The sequence below is a fragment of the Megascapheus bottae genome, chromosome 15, assembly GCF_031878675.1.
Source record: "Megascapheus bottae isolate mThoBot1 chromosome 15, mThoBot2.hap1, whole genome shotgun sequence".
Classification (NCBI taxonomy): Eukaryota; Metazoa; Chordata; class Mammalia; order Rodentia; family Geomyidae; genus Megascapheus; species Megascapheus bottae.
Window position 1 is genome coordinate 23413334 of NC_143523.1, and position 20761 is coordinate 23434094.

Consider the following 20761-nt stretch of genomic DNA (forward strand, 5'->3'; position numbering starts at 1 on the left):
TTGATGCTAGCTTCCCTCAAGTCTCCTCCCACTCTGGGAGCTCCCATCTCTACTTCTAATACTACCCATACCACAGTGAGACTCAAAGTAGAGACTATGCCTCTGTGGCATAGTCATAGACAGCATTAGGGTAGTTTCATTGGAACTGGAGCAGGACTTCTTGGTGATGCTTCCAGAGTTTGAATCACACCTCTCTAGGATTAAGTGATAGTGATGATGAGCCATCTTTCCTCTATGGTACAGTAAGCACTAACAACACGAGCCTTCACTATCATTATAGAATATTGCACCTGCACCTAGTTCAATGCTTGGCTGTACATCAGCATCATACAAAGAAAGTCTTTCATAATAGCTTCAGCTGATCCCACAGAGAGCACTCTCAAAGACCTTGTTAGTGTATTTTCTATGCTTTGAAAAAAATAAAGCAAATCATTGATTCCTCTCTCTCCAAAAATAGATATGGCACTTTAGTAAGGTAAGTGTAAGATAAAAAATATAGAAGCTAAGAGGAAATGGAAATGGAGACCTAAGGAAAGCAGAAATCTTTTTATGGTTTCTATGTCACGTATGATCCTCACCTTGTAAAATGCAGTAGCTTTTGCTCTGGTCTTTCTAGTGCTCCTGTAGCATCTTTAAATTCATTTCTTTTCTTCTTCCTTACCTTTGACTTTGTGGCTTGCTACCACTCTGTTTCTTGGGGCAGTACAATAAATGTTTCAGGGCATATACTCCGAGACTCCACTTCTGACCTTTGGAATTAGGATCTTGGGTTGAGATGGAGACCAGGCAACCTACAATTGTGAGCTCTCCAGGCGATTCTTCTGCACACTCAAATTTGAGAAGCAGAGCCTGACAATGGGTGCCACTTGGAAGCTTGTGAAAAGCAGTTTCAGGTCTCATCGCAGCTGAGTTTGGATCTGTGGGTCTGCATTGACAAGTGATTTTTTTTTTTTTTTTGCTAGTCCTGGGGCTTGAACTCAGGCTTAGCACTGTTTCTGAGGTTCTTTTGCTGAAGGCTAGCACTCTACTACAGTGCCACTTCCAGCCTTTTCTGTGTATGTGATACGGAGGAATTGAGCCCAGGGCTTCATGCATGCTAGGCAACACTACCACTAAGCCACATTTCCAGCCTGACAGTTATTTTTATGCATATCTGAGTATGAGACAAACTGGCCAAGACTTCATGGTTTTCTTCCTACCCTTGAGACTGACTGCTATTTCCTGTTTCCCTTGTAGATTCTTTTTATTTTACACTTATCTACAGATAAACAGACATTAAAGGAGATGGATGCCGTAGCTCAAGCCTGTGATTCTAGCTACTCAGGAAGCTGAGATCTGAGGATCAAGGTTCAAAGCCAGCCTGACCCGAGAGAGCTTTGTTATTAATGGAGGAGTTTGGCCTAGTGGGAAAGTGCTTGTCTTGCATGCACAAAGTCCTGGGTTCGATTCCTTGGTCCCACATATACAGAAAAAGCCAGAAGTGGTGCTGTGGCTCAAGTGGTAGAGCACTAGCCTTGAGCTGAAGAGCTCAGGGACAGTACCCAGGTCCAGAGTTCAAACCTCACTAGTAAAAACAAAACAAAACAAAACAAAGCTTTCTTTTTCTGGTTAAAAATAGAAAAAAAAGGGCTGAGAGGTTGGCCTAGTGGTAGAGTGCTTGCCTCACATGCACAAAGACCCGGGTTCAATTCCTTAGTACCACATACATAGAAAAAAAGCCAGAAGTGGTGCTGAGGCTCAAGTGGTAGAGCTCTAGCCTTGAGAAAGCCCAAGGACAATGCTCAAACCCTGAGCTCAAGTCCAGGACTGGCAAAAAAAAAAAAAATAGAAAAAAAAAGCTATACTTTGTGATCATTATCTGGTTCTATTTGATCAGAAACAAGAAGAAAATTAACACCTTTATCAACAACATTTTCTCAAGCCACTAAAAGGCAATTATAAAAGAGCAACCCTGTCACCCAGAATGCCATGGTAACCAGCCTCACTAGGGCAGGAGAAAAAAAAGAGTCGTTAGTCACTAGTATCTAAGCCAGTTGGCAGTTTGACTTGCTAAGCAACACTGCAAAAATAGCTGTGTTAACAAGCCATTTTCTGGAGTTTGACTCTACACAGCTTTGATTCCAGTTCCAGAATTATCCTCAGTTCCACCATCGACCCAATTCCTTAGGCTCCCAAAGCCTAATTAATCTCATATTTGACCAATGTTGGTTGACACTTTCTGTAGACTCGGCTCACAGTTCTCAACATGCATATTTACTTGGTTTCTCATTAAACAAAAGCTGTGAGATAGGCAAGGTTTTGTAAAGTACACTGAGATGGAATTTACTTGGGGTAGACCCAAAGAACAACAGTGGACAGCCAGAAGACAGAAAAAAAAATCCAAAAGAAGTGAGAACTGCAGCATAAAATGATCATGACCATGAGTCTGCGTCATCCAGAAAAGATTGCTATATTTAGGATCCTTTGTTAAGGACAGCAGGATTAGTTAGAAAACATTTTAGGAACATCACCATGAAAAATGGTTAAAACACGCTATTTGGACATTTGAAAGGAATGACAATTATGTCAGACAAATCCTTTCTTCTTCCCAGTTCCTCGTTTTGCTGAAGAACAGCAATGATCAGGGGGTAAGTAGAATTCTAATGTGGTGTCAGAGCAGCGATGCCTTTCCTCTTCTCCTTAGGCTCCAGCCTCAGCTGCAGTGCTCTTTCTGTCCAGAACGCTGAGCATGGGGCCTCTCCTTCCATGGCTGAGTTGCAGTTGTACTTCCTCAGACAAGTTTTCCCAGATCATCCTGGGAAGGGGCTCTCCTTGTCCCTTTTGGCCCACAGTTGTTTTCTGAATGCCCTTTGTCAAGACCCCTGCTGCCATGCGTCCGCTTTCCCTTCAGGCTCCTTCCTCTCTTCACATCCTCACCTTGACATCAGTGTGGGCCTGTGGGGTCCCAGTGCTCCCTGAATGTTACTGAACCTACCCATTCACAGTCACAGGGGACAGAGGGAAGGCTGGTTGGCAGAAGTGGTGCTTTCCTAGATGGATGTAACAGCCCAGGAGACCTGCATGGCACCCATGCTACCCTCTGTCCATACAGCCTTTGCATGTGTGCCCCCTTCTCCTGGAAAGCTCTTGCTCTGACTCACTCCTTCAACACGTCAAAATTCAGTTCAAACACCACTTACAGGGGGTACTCTATACCTTTACCCATAAGACTGGTAGACCCCCCCCCCATTATCTGCTCTCAAAACAACTTCAAACCACTTGTACGCAATTATTTGTCGGTGTCTCTCTATTTGACTACAAGCTCCAGGAGGTCAGGAATAATGTCTGTCTTATCTCTATCTCCAGTACTCCAGCATAGGCCTGATATAGACCAATGCTTCATCAATACATCGAAGGAAGGGAGGTATGGAGAGAGGGAAAAACAAAGAATCTCAGTTTGGAAAGGACTAGATAGGATGAGAGTTGGTATAGAAGGCTCAGGAGTCCCCAAACACAGGTCTAGACGTAGATCAGTTTAGGAAAGGAATGGAAATCTTACAGGCCCTCATCTAAGAAACAGAAATGCTTTAAAGAAGTGTTCTGGGGCTTAAAACACAGAATTGAGTGAACTGCAGTAATCTGCAGATAAACAAGAAGTCAGTAAAGAAGACAGAAGAAGTCAACTGTAACTGTAACTTTGTCTGACAATGAAAGCTGGCCTGGCAAGGAATGTTAAATCTAAAAAAAGAAGTCTGAATTAGATTCTCCTTCAGGTTTTTAAATGACCCTTCCAGCTCAGATTCTTTGAGGATCTGCCATTTCTTCTGCCAGAATAAGAGGCGGAGGAAAGAAAAGAAAAAAGGAGGGGTTGGGGAAGAGCTGAGCGAGGTGGTTCAGGCCTGAAATCCTCCTACTCCAGAGATTGAGATCTGAGGATTAAGGTTCATAGTCAGGGCAGCACTAAAGAATGTGAGACACATCTCCAATTAACCTCTAGAAAATGGCAAGTGGGGCTGTGGCTCTAGGGGTAGGGCGGTAGCCTGGAGCTGAAGAGCTCAGGGACTACACCCAGGCCTAGGGGTAGGGTGGTAGCCTTGAGCTGAAGAGCTCCCGGACAGTGCCCAGACCCAGAGTTCAAGTCCCATAACCCACAAAAAAAAAAAGGACAGAATATTATAATAACAATAAAAGAAATTTCAAGAAACAAACTTAAATCATTTCATCTTGAATAATTATTTTCATGTATCTCTTGTTTCTTTTTCTCATTTTAATTCTTTGATTATCTGGTAATGCTTAAAACATTTTAGAGCATATCATTACTTCTAATTTTCCCAGTAAAATGGAGAATAACTTTCTCCCCAGCCCTGGGGGACCAAACAAACAATAGAGTACTGGTATACTGTACTGGCTGGTTGAGCATACTTTAAGAAAAATATTCCTTGCAGGAAGCCCTACATGAAGTAGGGAACAAGGTAAAGCTCAAAACACTTGAATGAGGGCTGGAAGCATGGCCTAGTGGTAGAGTGCTTGCCTAGCATGCACGAAGCCCTAGGTTTGATTCCATGGTACCACATACACAGAAATATCAGAAATGGTACTATGGCTCAAGTGGTAGAGTGCTAGTCTTGAAAAAGCTCACGGACAGTGCCCAGGCCCCGAGTTTAAGCCCTAGGACTGAAAAAAAAAAAAAGGGAAAAGAAAAAAAAACTTGAATGAATTAATAAATGGATAAAGACTGAGAAGGAAAACTACAAGCTACTTGAGTAGGCAGGTTAGTTTATGGGAAGAGTAACCAACTTGTGTGCTCACCCAGTGTGGGTGTTTAGCTTGTTTTTTTTTGTTTTTGTCTTTTGTTATTGCTGTTTGTTTTTTTTGGAAGATGGTGTTCTCACTCAGCAGAGCTCTGTTGGTTAGCTCTTACCTACCTGCATTGTTCAGAGCCCTCGGAATCAGGAAGTCTTTATTCTTTTTCCTTGTTATCTACAGAAAGCTGTTTTTCTCCCCAAAACTCCTTCTTTCCTTCCATCCTTTCGTGCTGGTACTGGAGCTTGAACTCAGGACCCTGAGCTCTCGCTTGGCTTTTCCTATTCTACCACTTGAACCACAGCTCCAATTAACCAGCTTTCTGTTGGTTAACTAGAAATTAGAGTCTCACAGGCTGTTCTGCCTAGGCTGGTGATTCTCAGATATCAGCTTCCTAAGTAGACATGAGCTACCAAAGTCGTTTCATGATAGTGAGATGATTATCTTCCGTCTTTTCTAGTTATTATTGTCCTGTGTTTAAAACATTTCTATGTGATGGATGCAACTTTATAAGCTTCCTTAATTTTTTTTTTTGCCAGTTCTGGGGCTTAAACTCAGGGTCTGGGCACTGTCCTTAAGCTTTCTCAAGGCTAGGACCCTACCAATTGAGACAAAGCACTACTTTCAGCTTTTTTGTGTGTGCATGTGGTACTGTGGTATCAAACCCAGGGCATCATGCATGTCAGGTAAGCATTCTACCAGTAGGCCACACTCCCGACCCCTTTAAATTTTTTTTTTTACAGGTGCCAGTGGCTTATGCCTGTAATACTAGCCACTGACGAGGCTGAAATTTGAGGCTTGTGATTTGAAGCCAGCCCAGGCAGGACAGTCTGTGAGACTCTTATCTCTAATAAACTACCAAAAAGCCAGAAGTGGAGCTGTGGCTCAAGTGGTAGAGCTCTAGTCTTGAGCATAAAAAGCTCAGGGACAGCACCTTGGCCCGAATCCCAAGTGGTACACGCGTGCACAGACATACACACTTATAAAATCAAAATATTTCATCTGATCATAGTTATCTGTTCTTTAAGTGGCAACTATATTTTTACAATTCTATTATAGAATGTTTGTTTTTACTGGTTTATGGACAGGGCCATCTTATTTACCAACTTGTATTTTGAGGTAAGAGATTTATACATTGCAATGGCATGGGAGTCATGGGGGAAAGGTGAGTCTAGCGTGCCTTTGCAAAGAGGAGTATTATTCTTGTGCTAGGCTCTAAGCTTTTTGGGGAGCATATTTTGTATCTCATCTAGTAGATCATGTACATTATCTACCCCTTTTCATGCTTAAAGTGGATGAACATGAAAAGGAATTGCCATATCAAATAGATATAAGCTGGGTACCATGGCTCATGCCTGTAATCCTAGCTATTCAGGAAGTTTAGATCTGGGAACTGAGGATCAATGACAGCCTGGGCAGGAAAGTCTGTGAGACTCATCTCCAATTAATCACCAGAAAACTGGAAGTGGTGCTGTGGCTCAAAGTACTGCAGCACTAGCCTGAGTTAAAAAGTTCAGGGAGAGTGTCCAGGCTGTGAGTTCAAGCCCCACAACTGACCCTCCCCTGCAAACCCCCCAAAAGCAGAAAAAACAGTATGGACCTCACTTTTCTTATATCATTTAAAGTTTGACTATACTTTGATTGGGCTGGGATAATTAACCATTTACTAGAGCTCTGTAGATGCCATCCATAATATTATAGTTTAGCTCTTCCAGTCATCCATTCAGTTTTTCAAGAAATAGTTATTGAAATGAACCAAGATGGGCATGGTTCATATGCCTATAATCCCAGCACTCAGGAGGGTGAGGCTAGAGGATTGTAAATTCAAGGCCAGTCTGAGCTTCATAGAGAGACTCTGTTTCAAAAAACAGAGTCTTCTTATGAAGAAATTAAAGAGGACACCAGGGAATGGAAAGACATCCCATGCTCATGGGTAGGGAGAACCAATATAGTGAAAATGGCCATACTGCCAAAATTGATATACAAATTCAATGCAATCCCCATCAAAATCCCAAAAACATTCTTTACTGAAATAGAAGATATAATCCAAAGGTTCATATGGAACAAGAAACGACCTAGAATAGCCAAAACAACTCTAGGCAAAAAGAGCAATGCAGGTGGTATTACAATACCAGACTTCAAACTCTACTATAGAGCCATAATAGCAAAAACAGCATGGTACTGGCACAAAAATAGACCAGAAGATCAATGCGACAGAAGATCCAGAAATAAAACCATATACGTACAGTCAACTTGTATTTGACAAAAGAACCAAAGTGGAACAAACACAGTCTATTCAATTATTGGTGCTGTCAAAACTGGGCAGCCACATGCAGAAAACTAAAAATTGACCCTAGCCTTTCACCATGTACAAGCATTAACTCAAAATGGATCAAAGACCTCAATATCAGACCGGAAACCTTGAAACGCTACACAACGGAGTTGGAGAGACACTGGAACTCATAGGCACAGGCAAAAACTTCCTGAACAGAATCCCAGGGTCACAACAGATTGGAGAGAGACTTGATAAATAGAACTACCTAAAAATAAAGTTTCTGCACAGATAAAAGCATAGCTAATAAAGTAGAAAGACAGCCAACCAACTGGGAAAAGATATTTACCAATAATACATCAGAGAAATGCTTAATATCCAGTATCTACAGGGAACTCTAGAAACTAATCCCCCCCAAACTCAACAAACCAATCACTAAATGGGCAAGGGAACTAAAGAGAGACTTATCAAAAGAAGAGGTTAAAATGGCAGAAAAGCATATGAGAAAAATGCTCACCATCCATGGTCATAAAGGAAATGCAAATAAAAACAATGTTATTCCAATTAGAATGGCCAAGATTTTGAGCTTAGACAATGAAAGATGCTGGCAGGGTTGTGGAGAAAAAGGAACCCTACTGCCCTGCTGGTGGGATTATAAGCAAGTTCAGCCACTCTGGAAAGCGGTGTGGAGGTTTCTTAAAGAACTGAAAATTGACCTTCCCTACGATCCTGCCATACCACTTCTGGGCATTTATCCTGAACATCATAACCCCGGATAAGATAAGGACACCTGCCCAGCTATGTTCATCTCCGTACTATTCACAATAGTCAGGCAATGGAAACAATCCAGATGCCCTACTGCAGATGAATGGACATAAAATATGTGGTATATATATATATCCACACACACAATGGAATTATACATAGCCAACAGACAAGATAAAATAATGGCATTCGCAGGGAAGTGGATGAACCTAGAGCGAATCATGTTGAGTGAGACAAGTCAAGACCAAAGGAACAAAAGGCGCATGGTATCCTTGATATGTGGCTATTAGATCCAAACAGTACAAGAGCGAGGCCTCAATATTTACATACCCAATGCTATGGACATGGTATTGGAAATATAAACACAACTACATAGACATAAAAATTTATGACTCTATAGACATAATGTTTTATTACATAGAGTAATATGTATCTATGACATACAAACCCTCAGCCTAATTTTAATTATGTTCTAAAATCTAAGTGCCAGTGATTGTATATAGAGATTCTCTTCTTGAATACTTGTTAAACACATCATTTAAAATATGATGTAAACATCAATGCTAATAAATTCTTTAATTAAAAAAAAAGCCAAAATGGGGGTTGGGGGGAGGAAATAAAGAAAAAATTTAAGTGTTGTATTATTGTAGGTGCTAATTGTACAAAGATAAATAAAATAGTCTGACACTGTAGATGCTCATTATAAGCTGTGTGTGTGAGTGATTTCTAAGCAGAGCCTGATGGTATAGCTTGTTAGTTCAATACTAGGCCCTTAGCTGAATGATGAAGGAGGAGCCAAAGCTGGAGGAGTGAGACCACACATATTCCTGACGAGAGTACAGCATGAGTAAAGGGACAGAGAAATGGCAGCACAGGGCAGCTGTGGAGCTCAGGGCTGCAGGTGTCTAGAGCTGTGATAGGGACCGGGGAGCACTGGGGCAGGTCATAAGGGTGTTATCAGCTCCATTTCCAGCCTCGACTTTATCCTGTGGGCAGTGGGAGCTACAGAAGGGTTTTGAAGAGGGATGGCAGAACTGAAGATTATTTTTGTGGCAGTGGAGAGGAACATTTTCACAAATGGGGAATCGATTTAATAATCATAGCCAACAACACTTACAATATGATAGGCACTAACTACGCATGTCAGGTTTTAGTCTCCATATTTTGAAACAATCTCATGAGTAAACAATATCTTTATTTTGCCACTGGTGATATTAAATATACACAGTTAAGTAATTTACTTGAGACCAGTATCAGCCTATGCCAGTGCTTAATCACCTTCTCACTTTTATTTCCTGGTACTAGGAATTGAACTCAGGCCGACCACTATTATGGAGTGAAGGTTTGCATTCCTATGTTGAAGCTCCAACTTCCTGAGGAGCCTTTAAGGAAGTAGTCAGAGTTTAATGAGGCCATAAAGGCAGGCCTAATTCAAGAGGGACTGTTGTCTTTCTAAGAAGAGGGCAGACCTATGCTCTCTAGCTTTCTCTGAATAAGCCTGAGGAATATGTAGCAATCTGCAAGCCAGGAAGAGAACTGGCACTAGAAACTCTTGGCCAAAACCTTGATCTATAGCTGTGAGAAAATAAATTTCTGTTGTCGAAGTCACTTTGCCTGCTCTATTTTGTTATGGCAGCTTGCTAAGAGAATGATTGTAGGATAAGGGTGGGTGATAAAGGAGATCAGAGGGATATGGTGCCAATGGTTGGTGGTAGATATCTTGGAAGAAGGAGAGATATTTGTTGTGGTCAATGAAACACTAATTATTCTGTATTTAGGGTTTACCTCATTAAAGCAGAAAGGTGGAAGTTAGCTAGTTAAAAACTACTTACTCAATAAATGTCTACTTTTAATTATATCCCTTAGGCATTACAAGTCCCTGTGCTTGTCCTGAGAATGCAAAGTAAGATGAATTGTCTGCCCTTGAGGAACTCAAAATCCAATGGGAAGAACACTGCTCCCATTTTGTGGAGCTAAAATGGAAAATCTGTTTTCCTTTTCTATACTCCCAAAGACTTGTAGCTTGTAAGTGTAGAAATAAATTCCCCTGTGGAGCTGGAAAGTGAATGGAACTGGAGAGCATCATGTTAAGTGAAATAAGTCAATCCCCAAAAGACAGTATCACATATTTTCTCTCATTTGTGGAAATTGGAGGAAGAAGGGGACACAAAGGACAAGGTTATGAAAAAACAGGGGTCTCCTAGGGAGGTGGAAGAGAAATGAAAAGGAGTAACAGAGGAGCAAATATCAAAGCCTGTCTTAATGAAATCCCTTCCTACACACAATTAACACATACCAATACAAAAATCCCATGTGGATAAAGAGCTCGGGTGTAGATTTGGATCTGGATCTTGGAATATATAGCTTGAATGATGATTCTAGGCAGGCAACCCACCTTTCTGGGCCTTAAGGTCTTCTCCCATAACTGCAGAGTTGTTTTATGGGTCAGGTAAAGAAAAGTGACAAATGGAAACATTTTCAAAATGTAACATTTACATTAACAGTTATTATAGTTATTATAGCTATGTTTGTAACCTATAGAAACTGGAAGTGAATGAGCTATGGGTAGCAAGTTAGAGATGCAAGTCCAGCCTTGACACTTATAGGGGGCAGGAATTTCAGGTTGGGGTAACAGGATGGAGTAGCAGCAGGTGTGGAGGTCACAGGCTTTGGGGATTTAATTACAACTGAGTGAGTTATATTAGCTGTGGAAAGTTGAGCAGGCTGTGTTAGGGATCTGAGTTTTAGTATCTTCACCTGCAAAATAATAATAATACCTATCCAGGAGAGTTGTTCTCAGTTTGTAAAGGTTAGGTATGCTGTTGGGCATGGCTGTCCCTTAATTAATGGTAACTGTTGCTCTTATTAATAAAAATCATTTGAGGTGTAAGGATGTGAGGATAATGGAAAAGCTCTTAAAGACTCATTTCCAAAATTATCTTTAAAGGATAAACACGTCCCACTGCTTCTACAAACATGACTTATAAAAACTAGCCACTGTACTCTATGGCTTTGGAGCCTGATACAACTTCCCTATTAATTCTTCTTTATTTTCTATCCCAGGAAGATTTCCAAAGTGCTGTCAATAAAGTCTTGTTGATTTTTTTTGTCAGTCCTGCTCTTGTTTACCTCTATATCTTGAGGACTGTTCACTTCCTGAGGGCAGTCTTGTCTCCACTGCTGCCTGAGGCTCCACAGATGCTCAATACCTGCTAAGTGAGGAGGAGGTTCACAGGAAGGTCACTAATACATCTTCTGATCTCATGTGACAATGAGATACTTTCTTAACGGTGCTCTACTTTAATGATCACAGGTGAGAGATGACTATGCTAAAATGAGGCCTTTAGATTGGTCCCTATTTCAGTCTGACTAGTGTCCTAATAAGAAGATAACAAGGACATTAGCATACAGGGAAAGACCATGCCAAGTCATCATAAGAATGTACCAGTCTACAAGCCAAGCTACATGGATGAACCCCAGAAAGCAATGGGAATTAGTAATGCAAGGATTCAGAAGAGGGCAATGCAGTGGCCCAGATTGGGTTAAAATAGTTACCATTTAACAGTTCCCTCCCCTTCTCCTGATAGCAACACAATCTCCCCAAATCTGAAACTTTTCCCTCTTTCTGAGCTATTCTTTGTTATATAAGAAGTCATCAAACTATTGCTTCAAGAGAAAAACCCTAGCCAGGCTCACATCTGTAATCTTAGCTACTCAGGAGGCTGAGATCTGAGGAATATGGTACAAAAGCCACACAGGTTGGTGAGTCTATAACACTGCTATCTCCAGTTAACCACCAAAAAAGCCCTAAGTGGTGCTGTGGTTCTGATAGCCTTGCGCAAAAATGCTTAGGGATGGCATCAAGGCCACTTCATCTGGACATGTGCAGAAATATTTCTTCAGATCCAGATACACAGAGTTCCAAGTGCCAGGACTCTGCTGCCTTAAGCCAACTTTTATTCCTCCAACTTGTGTTTGTTTATTTATGAAAGTTAAGTTAAACCTAGGGAAGAATGTCCAGTGAGTCTGAGATTTATTCTCCCTTACTCGAAGGGCAGAAATGAGAAGCTCTGAGGACATCCATTCCCTCCCTGGGTAAGGAAGACCTTGTCAACCCGGGGGAGCTGTCCAGCAACAAGCCATTAGTTAGTTCACTCTGGAGATGGTGAGCTTCCAGGACTGGGAGGAGTTTCAAGCTCCCAGTGACCTTTCAGGGCTAACCCCAGTCCCAGACGACACAATACCTGGCACTTGCCAGGCCCCCAGAAGTTACTGGAAAGAGAGAAGGAAAGCAAAGCAAAGCATGGTGCATCCCGCTAAGCCCCACAGAGAGGAAGACGCCTGAGGCTCGGCCAGATGGAAGAAGTGAGAGAAACCATAGGAACCCAACAGGTAGGACTCTCCTCAGATCACCTCCACCAAAGCGCAACGTGTTTAAAGGGGGACGGGGTGGGAAAGGGAGAAGGGAGACCGGAGACCCCTACGCACCCTTTTTAAACTCCTCCAGCACCGTGTCCAGCCGGGTGTCATTGAAGACGCAGTGCAGGGGCCGGTTGTAGAAGCGGGTGACGGTGAGAAGCGGGGTGCAGTCGTCGGGGTCCACGAAGGCCAAGTCTTTGACAAACAGGATGTCCACGATGTTGTGCCTCTGGTCGCCCTCGTACACGGGGATGCGCGTGTAGCCGCTGCGGAGGATCTCGGAGACGGTGGCGAAGTCGAGCACGGCGTCAGAGCGCAGCATGAAGCAGTCCCCCAGCGGGGTCAGCACCTCCTCCACCACCTTGGTGCGCAGCTCCAGGGCGCCCTGGATGATGTTGAGCTCCTCCTTCACCAGGTCGCTGTAAGGGTCCGCGGCCCGCAGCGTCTCCAGCAGTTTCTCCCGCGTGTAGAAGGTGCTGATCTCCTGGCGCAGCGCCCAGTCCAGCAGGCGGCCCAGCGGGTAGCACACCGGGAAGGCGGCCGCCATCAGGAGCCGGGTCAGGCACACGCTGTGCGAGGCGATGGCCAGCCCGTGCCGGGAACACACCGAGTACGGGCAGATCTCGGCCCCCAGGAACACGGCGCCGGTGCACACGAGCGCGGGCAGCCACGGGAAGTGGACCCCGGCGTCGCTGTCGTCTTCCCCGGCGTCCCCGACGCCCGGCGGCAGCGAGGCGTAGAGCCAGCCGGCCAGCACCGCGTTGGCTCCGGCTTGGCCCAGGAGCAGAGTGCAGAGCAGATGGGTGCCCCTGCCGCGCACGGCCTGCACGCGGCGCGCCTGCTCCTGCTCGGCGGCCGAGCCACTGTTCCGCAGCACCCGTAACTCCACCGGGTCCAGCGAGAGCAGGCTCAGGCGCAGGCCGCTGAACAGGGCGGACAGGGCCAGCAGCAGGAGCGCTCCGAGAGCCCGCAGCCACGCGGGCGGCAGCAGGTCCCCGCCGGGGCCGGAGAGCCGCGGGCGGACGCGCAGCAGGAAGCCGCCGGCGGCGCCGTGGTGGTGCCAAGCGCGCCCGTCCCAGGCGCACAGCGAGAAGAGCTTCCCGCCGCCGCCCGCGCCGCCGCGCTCCGCCTCGCCCTTGCGCAGCTCTCGCACCCGCACCTGGACCAGGGCCGAGCCCGCCACGCCCCCGGGACGCAGGGGCCCCAGGACCTCCACGTCCGACGCCCAGTCGCTCTGCTCGCGGCAGCGCTGCGGGCCCGGGGAGCGCGTGGGGAGCCCGCCGGCCGTCCCGCCGCTCCCTCCGGGGGGTTCCTCGATGAACACGAGCCGCGGGGCCCAATCGCCCGTGCGGTTCTCCGCCGGGGCCACGGTGGGCGCGGGCGCGGCGGGCGCGGCGGGGCCCGGCTGGAAGTAGACGCGCAGGAGGAAGCTGGTGCCTTCGGCCGCGCGCAGGGTGCCCCCCTCCAGGGACACGCGGCCTCCCGCCGTGTCTTCAGGCCGCAGACCCAGCAGCCAAGCGGCGGCGGCCGGGGGCCGAGGAGACAGGGAGAAGAAGAGCAGGAGCACCGCGCCCCGGCTGCAGCAAGCCCGGGGCCTGACGCCCACCGCGGCCGCCGCTGCTGCCGCCGCCGCCGCCGCCGCTGCCGCCATCCTGCACCCGGCGCGGCTGCACGTGATACTGCGGGAGCCGGAGGGAGGAGGAGGAGGAGCCGCAGCCCGGGATCCGGCCCCAGGCAGGTCACCACGCGTGCCCCCTCCCCCCTGCGCGCGTGGGCCGCAGGCTGCGGGGCTGCAGATCCCGCCCGGGAGAGGGGACGCTGCGGGACGCTGGAAAGGGCCGCGCGCCGGCCCAGGGCGCGCTTCAGTCTGTGGGGGCCGCAGCCTCGGAGATGGGGGGGGGGGTCGCCGAGCTGAGCGCAGGGCCTCCCGTGCCGGCACGAAAACCCTGCCGTCCCCCATTGGCCCAGGAAATTTCCCAGGGTCTCTTTTGCCACCTTGCATGCTCCCTTCTAGTTAAAATATATTCTAGAGGCTCGCCTTGAATCTCTGAAAAGGTTAGCGTTTGGTTTCAAATCTCACCGACTTCGCGCATTATCTTTTTAGAAAAATCCAGACTTTTTGAAGTTCCATTTGGGGTGGAGAGCCAAACGTCCATGAGTAAGTAATTTGAAGTAGATCATACCATTACGCCATAGAATACTATGCAGCAGGCAAAAGGAGGCGATAGGTGCCCTTTGCTTGTGCTATGGAACAGGTCTCCAAAGTAATAGTTGAAAAGATAAGGCACAGAACAATGTTAGCATTTAAAAGCATATGATTGGGAGGGGGTGGGGGGAGAGAAACGGGGACAAAACCATGAGGAGGGGAATCAGTGTGAGAGAAGAAATGCGCCTACTACCTGACGAATGTAACTGTAACCCTTCTATACATTATCCCGGCGATAAAATAAAAAAAATAAATGAAAGCACATATGAATAAACTTATGTGGGCACATGCACATGTATGCCAAAAAACATAGTAGTGTGTACTTTTAGGGAGCAAGGTGAGACTCTGGAAATTAGGTGGAGGGAGTCACTCAAAACTATGATTAAGAGGAAGCTGCGAAAACAATGCGCAGAGATCTTTCTGCCTCCACTCATTTTCCAGCTGGTTACAGCTTAATTACAGTACAGCATCAAAGCTGGAGCCTGGCATTGGTATAGTTCTGTATGGAGCCTGACCACAATAAAAATGCAAACCTGATTTTACAAGGATCTGGAGGACTTTCTGTTGTTCTTGTTGCAGAACTGGGGGGTGAACTCAAGCCCTCCACCGACCACTGGATCCATACTTCCAGCCCCTTTTGCAGTGATTTTCGAGGTAAGGTTTTGCTTTATGACTAGGCCGCCCTCTAGCTGGGATATCAAGCACATAAACCTATCCAGCCTTTGGTTGAGCTGGGATCTGATGAGCTTTAATGCCTCAGCAAGCCTCACACTGCAGTCCTCACATCTCCGTCTCCTACATTCCTAGGATGGCAGCTTTGAGCCATTGCCCCCCTCAGCTAGACAAGAGCCCAGAGGCATTTAAACTGAATTCTTTGTGTTATTTGTTCTTGCAATAATAGGTCAAGATTACTTGATTATTTTGTGTGTTTAGTTAAAAATCTTATCTAGTAAGATTCACTCATTGGTATATTGTTCTGTGAGTTTTGGTGATTGTGTAATTGTGTAACTATAAAAAGTTGTTTCGGGGCAGGAGTTTGGCTTAGTGGTAGAGTGCTTGCCTAGCATGAACGAAGACCTGGGTTCGATTGCTCTGTACCACATACATAGAAAAAAAGCTGGAAGTGGTGCTGTGGTTCAAATGGTAGAGCGCCAGCCTTGAGAAAAAAACCCAAGGACAAAGCTCAGCCCCTGAGTTCAAGCCCAGAACTAGCACCCCCCCCCCAAAAAAAAGTAAGAAGTAGTTCCATGAGGGGTTCCTGAGATGCAGCTTAGTGATAGCATAAAGAGGGGTTGGATCAGTCTCCAGCACCAAAAAGAGCAAGGAAGCTACATACATGTTCCAGCTCTCCTGCATCGTTTTACGGGTTACATAAATAGTATAACAACTGTGCCACGCTTTTGAATCTGGCACTCCCTTACTAAACTAGCAAAATACCCATTTTGTCATCTTTAATAGTTCATTCCTTTATATGGCTGACTAGTATTCCATTATTATGTGGCTGTGTCACGACTTATGTAAAGAACATTGAGTTATTTTCTGCTTTTTGACAATTGAGAATCAAGACCTATAAACAACTGGGTGTGTAGGTTTTTGTGTGAACATGTTTTCATTTCTCTTTACCCAGGTCTGTATAATAATTTAATTAATTGCTTGTATAGACTGGAGTCACAGATTTTTTTAAAGTTTTAATTAAAAAATTAGTGCTAGGGATTAAACTGGTCTCACATAGGAAACACACACATGACCACTGAGCTATCACCCATACTTTACAAATGAATTGTATATCTATTGGATACAATGTGATGTTTTCATACCTGCATACTACTTTGTAGAAGGATCAGATCAGTGTAATTAGCATATTCCTCCAAATATGGTGGTATAAGCATTTAAAATCTTCTGCTTTAGATATTTTGAAATACACATTATTACTGGATGTGATGAATTTGGGACATTGGTGCACAAGTACCCATTCCTCCTATCCAGCTGTAACTTTGTAATCACTGAACATTTTCTCCTTTTTCCCCATCTGCCCTGGTCCCAGACACTGATAAACAACATTCTACACTCAACTTCCATGAGTTCAGCTTTCTTAGATTCCACACAATGCCCTCTAGATTTATCACCATTATCACAGATGACAGAATTTCCTGTTGTTTTAAGGCTGAATACTATTCCATTGTGTATATGTACCACATTTAAGAACCCCCTTGACCATGGTAAACCGTGCTGCAAGGAACATAGGCGTGCAGACATCTCTTCCGAATTCTGGCTCCAATTCCTCTGAGACTTTCCCCAGGGGTGAAGATGGATGGATCCTATGATTATTCTATGCTTGGTTCTTTAAGGAATCTTCATACTGTTTTTGCCAAAATGGCTGGGCTCATTTTACATGCATTAGGATTAAAAAAAAAAAAACTAATGTAACAATCAATTGTCATCTCAGATTAATGTAAAAGAAAGTTTGCTTTGTGTGAAATCTTCCTTTCTATGGCATTTGTGAAACCTCAAAGATGTTGGCCCCCAAAGCCTAGCAATAATAAAGGCACTCAGTACTCCTGATCCAGCTGCAAGTGAGCTTTTTCTATTATCTCTTGTAACCTAGAGTGCAAACAACTTCTTTCTGCTTGGGACTAGATGGGCTTTAGCAGGTTATGGTGACGTTCCTCTGTAGGTTGTCTTTCTTGTTCCGCAGGGGATGTGAAGCAAGGCTCTCAGGGCTTCAAAATAAATTGGGTTCTGTCTCCCACCAGCTGATTCTTGCCTGAGCAGTGTACAGCTGAGGAAGGTTTAATTTGAAGAAGGAACGTGGATGCATTTGTGGGAAGTAAATGAACAGAGCAGTAGGGTCAAGTGCATGATTAAGTGTTCTCTCTTCTAATTGGCCTCCATTACCCATTAATCATGTGACTCTGACACTCACCCAATCAGAACCTCAGGTTTTTCGGCTATTGTGGCCATTACATGTGACGATATACGTGCTAACACAGTATATTAGGAATATTGTCCAGGTATTATCAGAGTTTTCGACGTGATATATTGTCATTCTCAATGTGTAAGCTCTTCTACGATGGTGGTGATGTTCTGGGCTGTTCTTTTGAAGGTTACACAAACATGTCTCTGCTGCTGCTGAGATTTCCCTCCTCTCCCAACTTGAATGCCTCAAGTTAGGAAAACAAGCTCTTGCACCTCCTCTGGGCCAACAGGACTTTATCATTTTTATACTACCACTGAAATCTTTTGTTTTTGTTTTTTAAATCAGGGGTTCGTGTTACATTTTCACAGGCATTTTACAATATACTTCAACCAATCTCCTCTCCCCCATCTCCCTCTTCCACTGGACATTCTTCTCAAAGGAATTTCTTATCTATCATTTCATAAATAGCAGAGGCTTTTGAGTACAGACGATCACTCCAAAATCAGGCTAAATGACTGATAGAATAGCACTGTTCTCCAAGCCCAGCCTTCTTCCATCCCAAAGAGCTGAGCAGTCCCAAAATAAATCCTTTAAAAAATATTAGGCCAGGAATTTAGATGTCTAAATTTGTTCGCCATTTATTTACTTATTTATTTATTTATACATGCATGCTGGTACTAGGACTTGAACTCAGAGCCTGATGTTTTTGCTTGGCTTTTTTTCTTTTGCTTAGGACTGACCCTACCACTTGAGTTGTACATCCAGTCCAAACTTAAATTTCTAATTATAAACTATTACATGCTAATTAAAAAGAAATTTCTAATAGAAGTGTAAATAAAATAAACTATGACACTACTAACCAGAGATAAATGCACATTTTGGAATATTTATTTGTTTATTTTTGATCATGGGCTTGAACTCAGGGGTGGAGTGCTATCTCTGAGATTTTGTGCTCAAGGCTAGCACTTTGAGCCACAGCTCCACTTTCAGGTTTCGGGTGGATAAATGGAGATAAGAGTTTCATGGACTTTTCTGCCTGGGTTGGCTTTGAACTGTGATCCTTAGATCTCAGCCTCCTGAGTAACTAGGATTACAAGTGTGAGCAACTAGTGCTTGGCTCTCCTTTTTATTTATTTATTTTTTTACATAGACAAGAAATACATACATGTGTTCTCTACATATTTATATATTACCATAAGATATATATATATATATAATGCTAGTTGATTCTGCAACATGTCAAGAACTTTTTCCCTAATTTAGGCAAAGTTCTCTTTCTCTCTCTTTTTCTGCCCCCCATTTCCCCCTCCAGTGCCTTGAGCATGAAAGCCACAAGCTTTATCACTGAGCCATGCCCTGAAATATAATTTTATAGTGAAAAGTGGAAGGAGGAGGAGGAGGAGAAAGGCGGAGGAGAAAGAAGAAGAAGAAGAGAGGGAAAGGAGAGAGGGCCAGATAGAGAGAAAAAGAGAGGGAGAGGGAAGAATGATTCTATTTTCAATTGCATCAACTCATTTATTAACCAGTGTTAGGCTTAGGAAAATCAGCTCACTTTTCTGGACCCAGTTCCTTGTCTGTGATTCCATCCCGTTATGAGTCAGAGAATAAGAACTAATGTTCCCCGGTGAAGATAACTGAGATAAATGGAGTATTTTTCCTTTTACTGAACAGGAAGTGCTGGAAAACTACTGGGCTTCCAGAGCTGTGCTGGAACTGCAAGAATTCCCATTGACAGGTTTAGCTGGTGAGATTCTCCTGAGGAAGAGCTCTCAAAAACAGCTTTCCACAATCCACAGCTTCACTATTCTCCTACTGGCCAATTCCTCACTTCTCAGAGGGAGAGGGAAGAAAGAATATTTTCCTGTAATATAATAACTATACCTTTCCATAAATGTGCTTTTTTGCTATTATGTGTTTATCTATCCCATATTAGTTATGCATAAAGTACCAGGCCTTATGTTAGATAGCTGTGCACCTGTCACCAGCTTTTGCCATCCTGTAGCTTGTCTTCGAAGTGCTGAGGAAGAAAGTCATAAACTGGAAATAGATACCTACTGAATTAATTACTCCTCTGAAGGAGATGTTCTCCATATATATATATATATATATATATATATATATATGACTTGGCAGCCATTTAGAAAGGAGACGGAAAATTATCTCTCCCTCACCCCGTGAGAGGGACTGAAAACAGAAGGGTTTATACATTAGGAAAAGCATGTAATATATAATAGTTTGAGCCTTATATTCCTTTCTTTGTACTACTTTTTGAAAACAGTGACAAAGCATTAGTATTCCTGTCTTATGAACTGAGTGCATACTCACTCCTTGATATCGTCCCTCACAAGTGTACAGAAAACCAAGGCTGTGATTGGGGGATTTTGTGAAAGTTGCAGGATTAGTAGTGAGCCAGTGAGGTACACATCTGAGCCTATAACAGTTCAAAAACTTAAAATATGGGTTGGGGGTTTGGCTTACATATTAAAGTGCAAGCATGAGGCCCTAGCCTCAATTTCCAACTCTATGACAAATTAACAAACAAATGAATAATTCAAGCTAGCAGTATATACCAGATAACTTCTTCAGAAGACTTACTATGGATAAGGCATAAATTAATCATTAATTTTCAGGAGAACCATTTAGAATTGTGTATTATAATTTCCAATTTACATGAAAAAGTTCAGCTACAGAGAGTTAAAGACATTTGGTGGCCAAGAATTTTACATCCAGTGACAAGGGTGCTGTCATTATCTACTTAATCCTACGCCTTCATATAGCTGTCTGTTGTGCTTTTGCTCATTTACATATGTTGTTTTGCATAATTGCACTTAAAAGGTTCCTACAGTCGTCTTATTTCCCTGCTTCCCTGCCCCTCCCTCCCTCTCTCGGTGCTGGGATTTAATCAAAGACCTCCTGGGAGGGAAGTGTTGTACCATTAAACTACACTCTCAGCTCAGCTTCTTTTTATTTATCATGTGTAGCATAAGTATTCTGCCTCATCAAAACAATTTATTGGTCTTGGGATTTAGCTCAGTGGAAGAAGTGTGTGCCTACCACATTGAAGGCCCTGAATTCAACCCTCAACACTATAAAAACCATAAAGAACCCCCAAGAAACCAAAGACAAACAAAAAGGCCAGAAATGCTTTTTGTTTCCCCAATGCCCTACTCATTGTGTTCATTGACATAGACGACTGAGTTCATCAGCTTCCGCACTTGAGAAATGATAATAAACACACGGTCACTTGCTTGTGAGAGGCCAGAATGACCATAATCCCCAGTTCTCCCTTTCCTTCCGTAGACAGCTACTTCAATATTCAGGTATGTCCTTAAACATGTATGTATGCATAGTTGTAAAGTATATAACATTGAAGTGTTTCTGGGTTTTATTTTAGAGTTTG

General features: G+C 44.0%; 1 protein-coding gene across 1 annotated transcript in view; it reads right to left on the reverse strand.

Annotated features, from left to right (window-relative positions):
• Positions 1–14240, reverse strand: part of Cnnm1 (cyclin and CBS domain divalent metal cation transport mediator 1) — a 48745-nt gene extending 34505 nt beyond the window's left edge. Inside the window, exon 1 of the mRNA XM_090345522.1 lies at positions 12308–14240. Within this exon, the coding sequence (XP_090201648.1) occupies positions 12308–14240 (1933 nt within the window). The remainder of the gene's footprint in view (positions 1–12307) is intronic.
• Positions 14241–20761: the final 6521 nt, after the last annotated feature.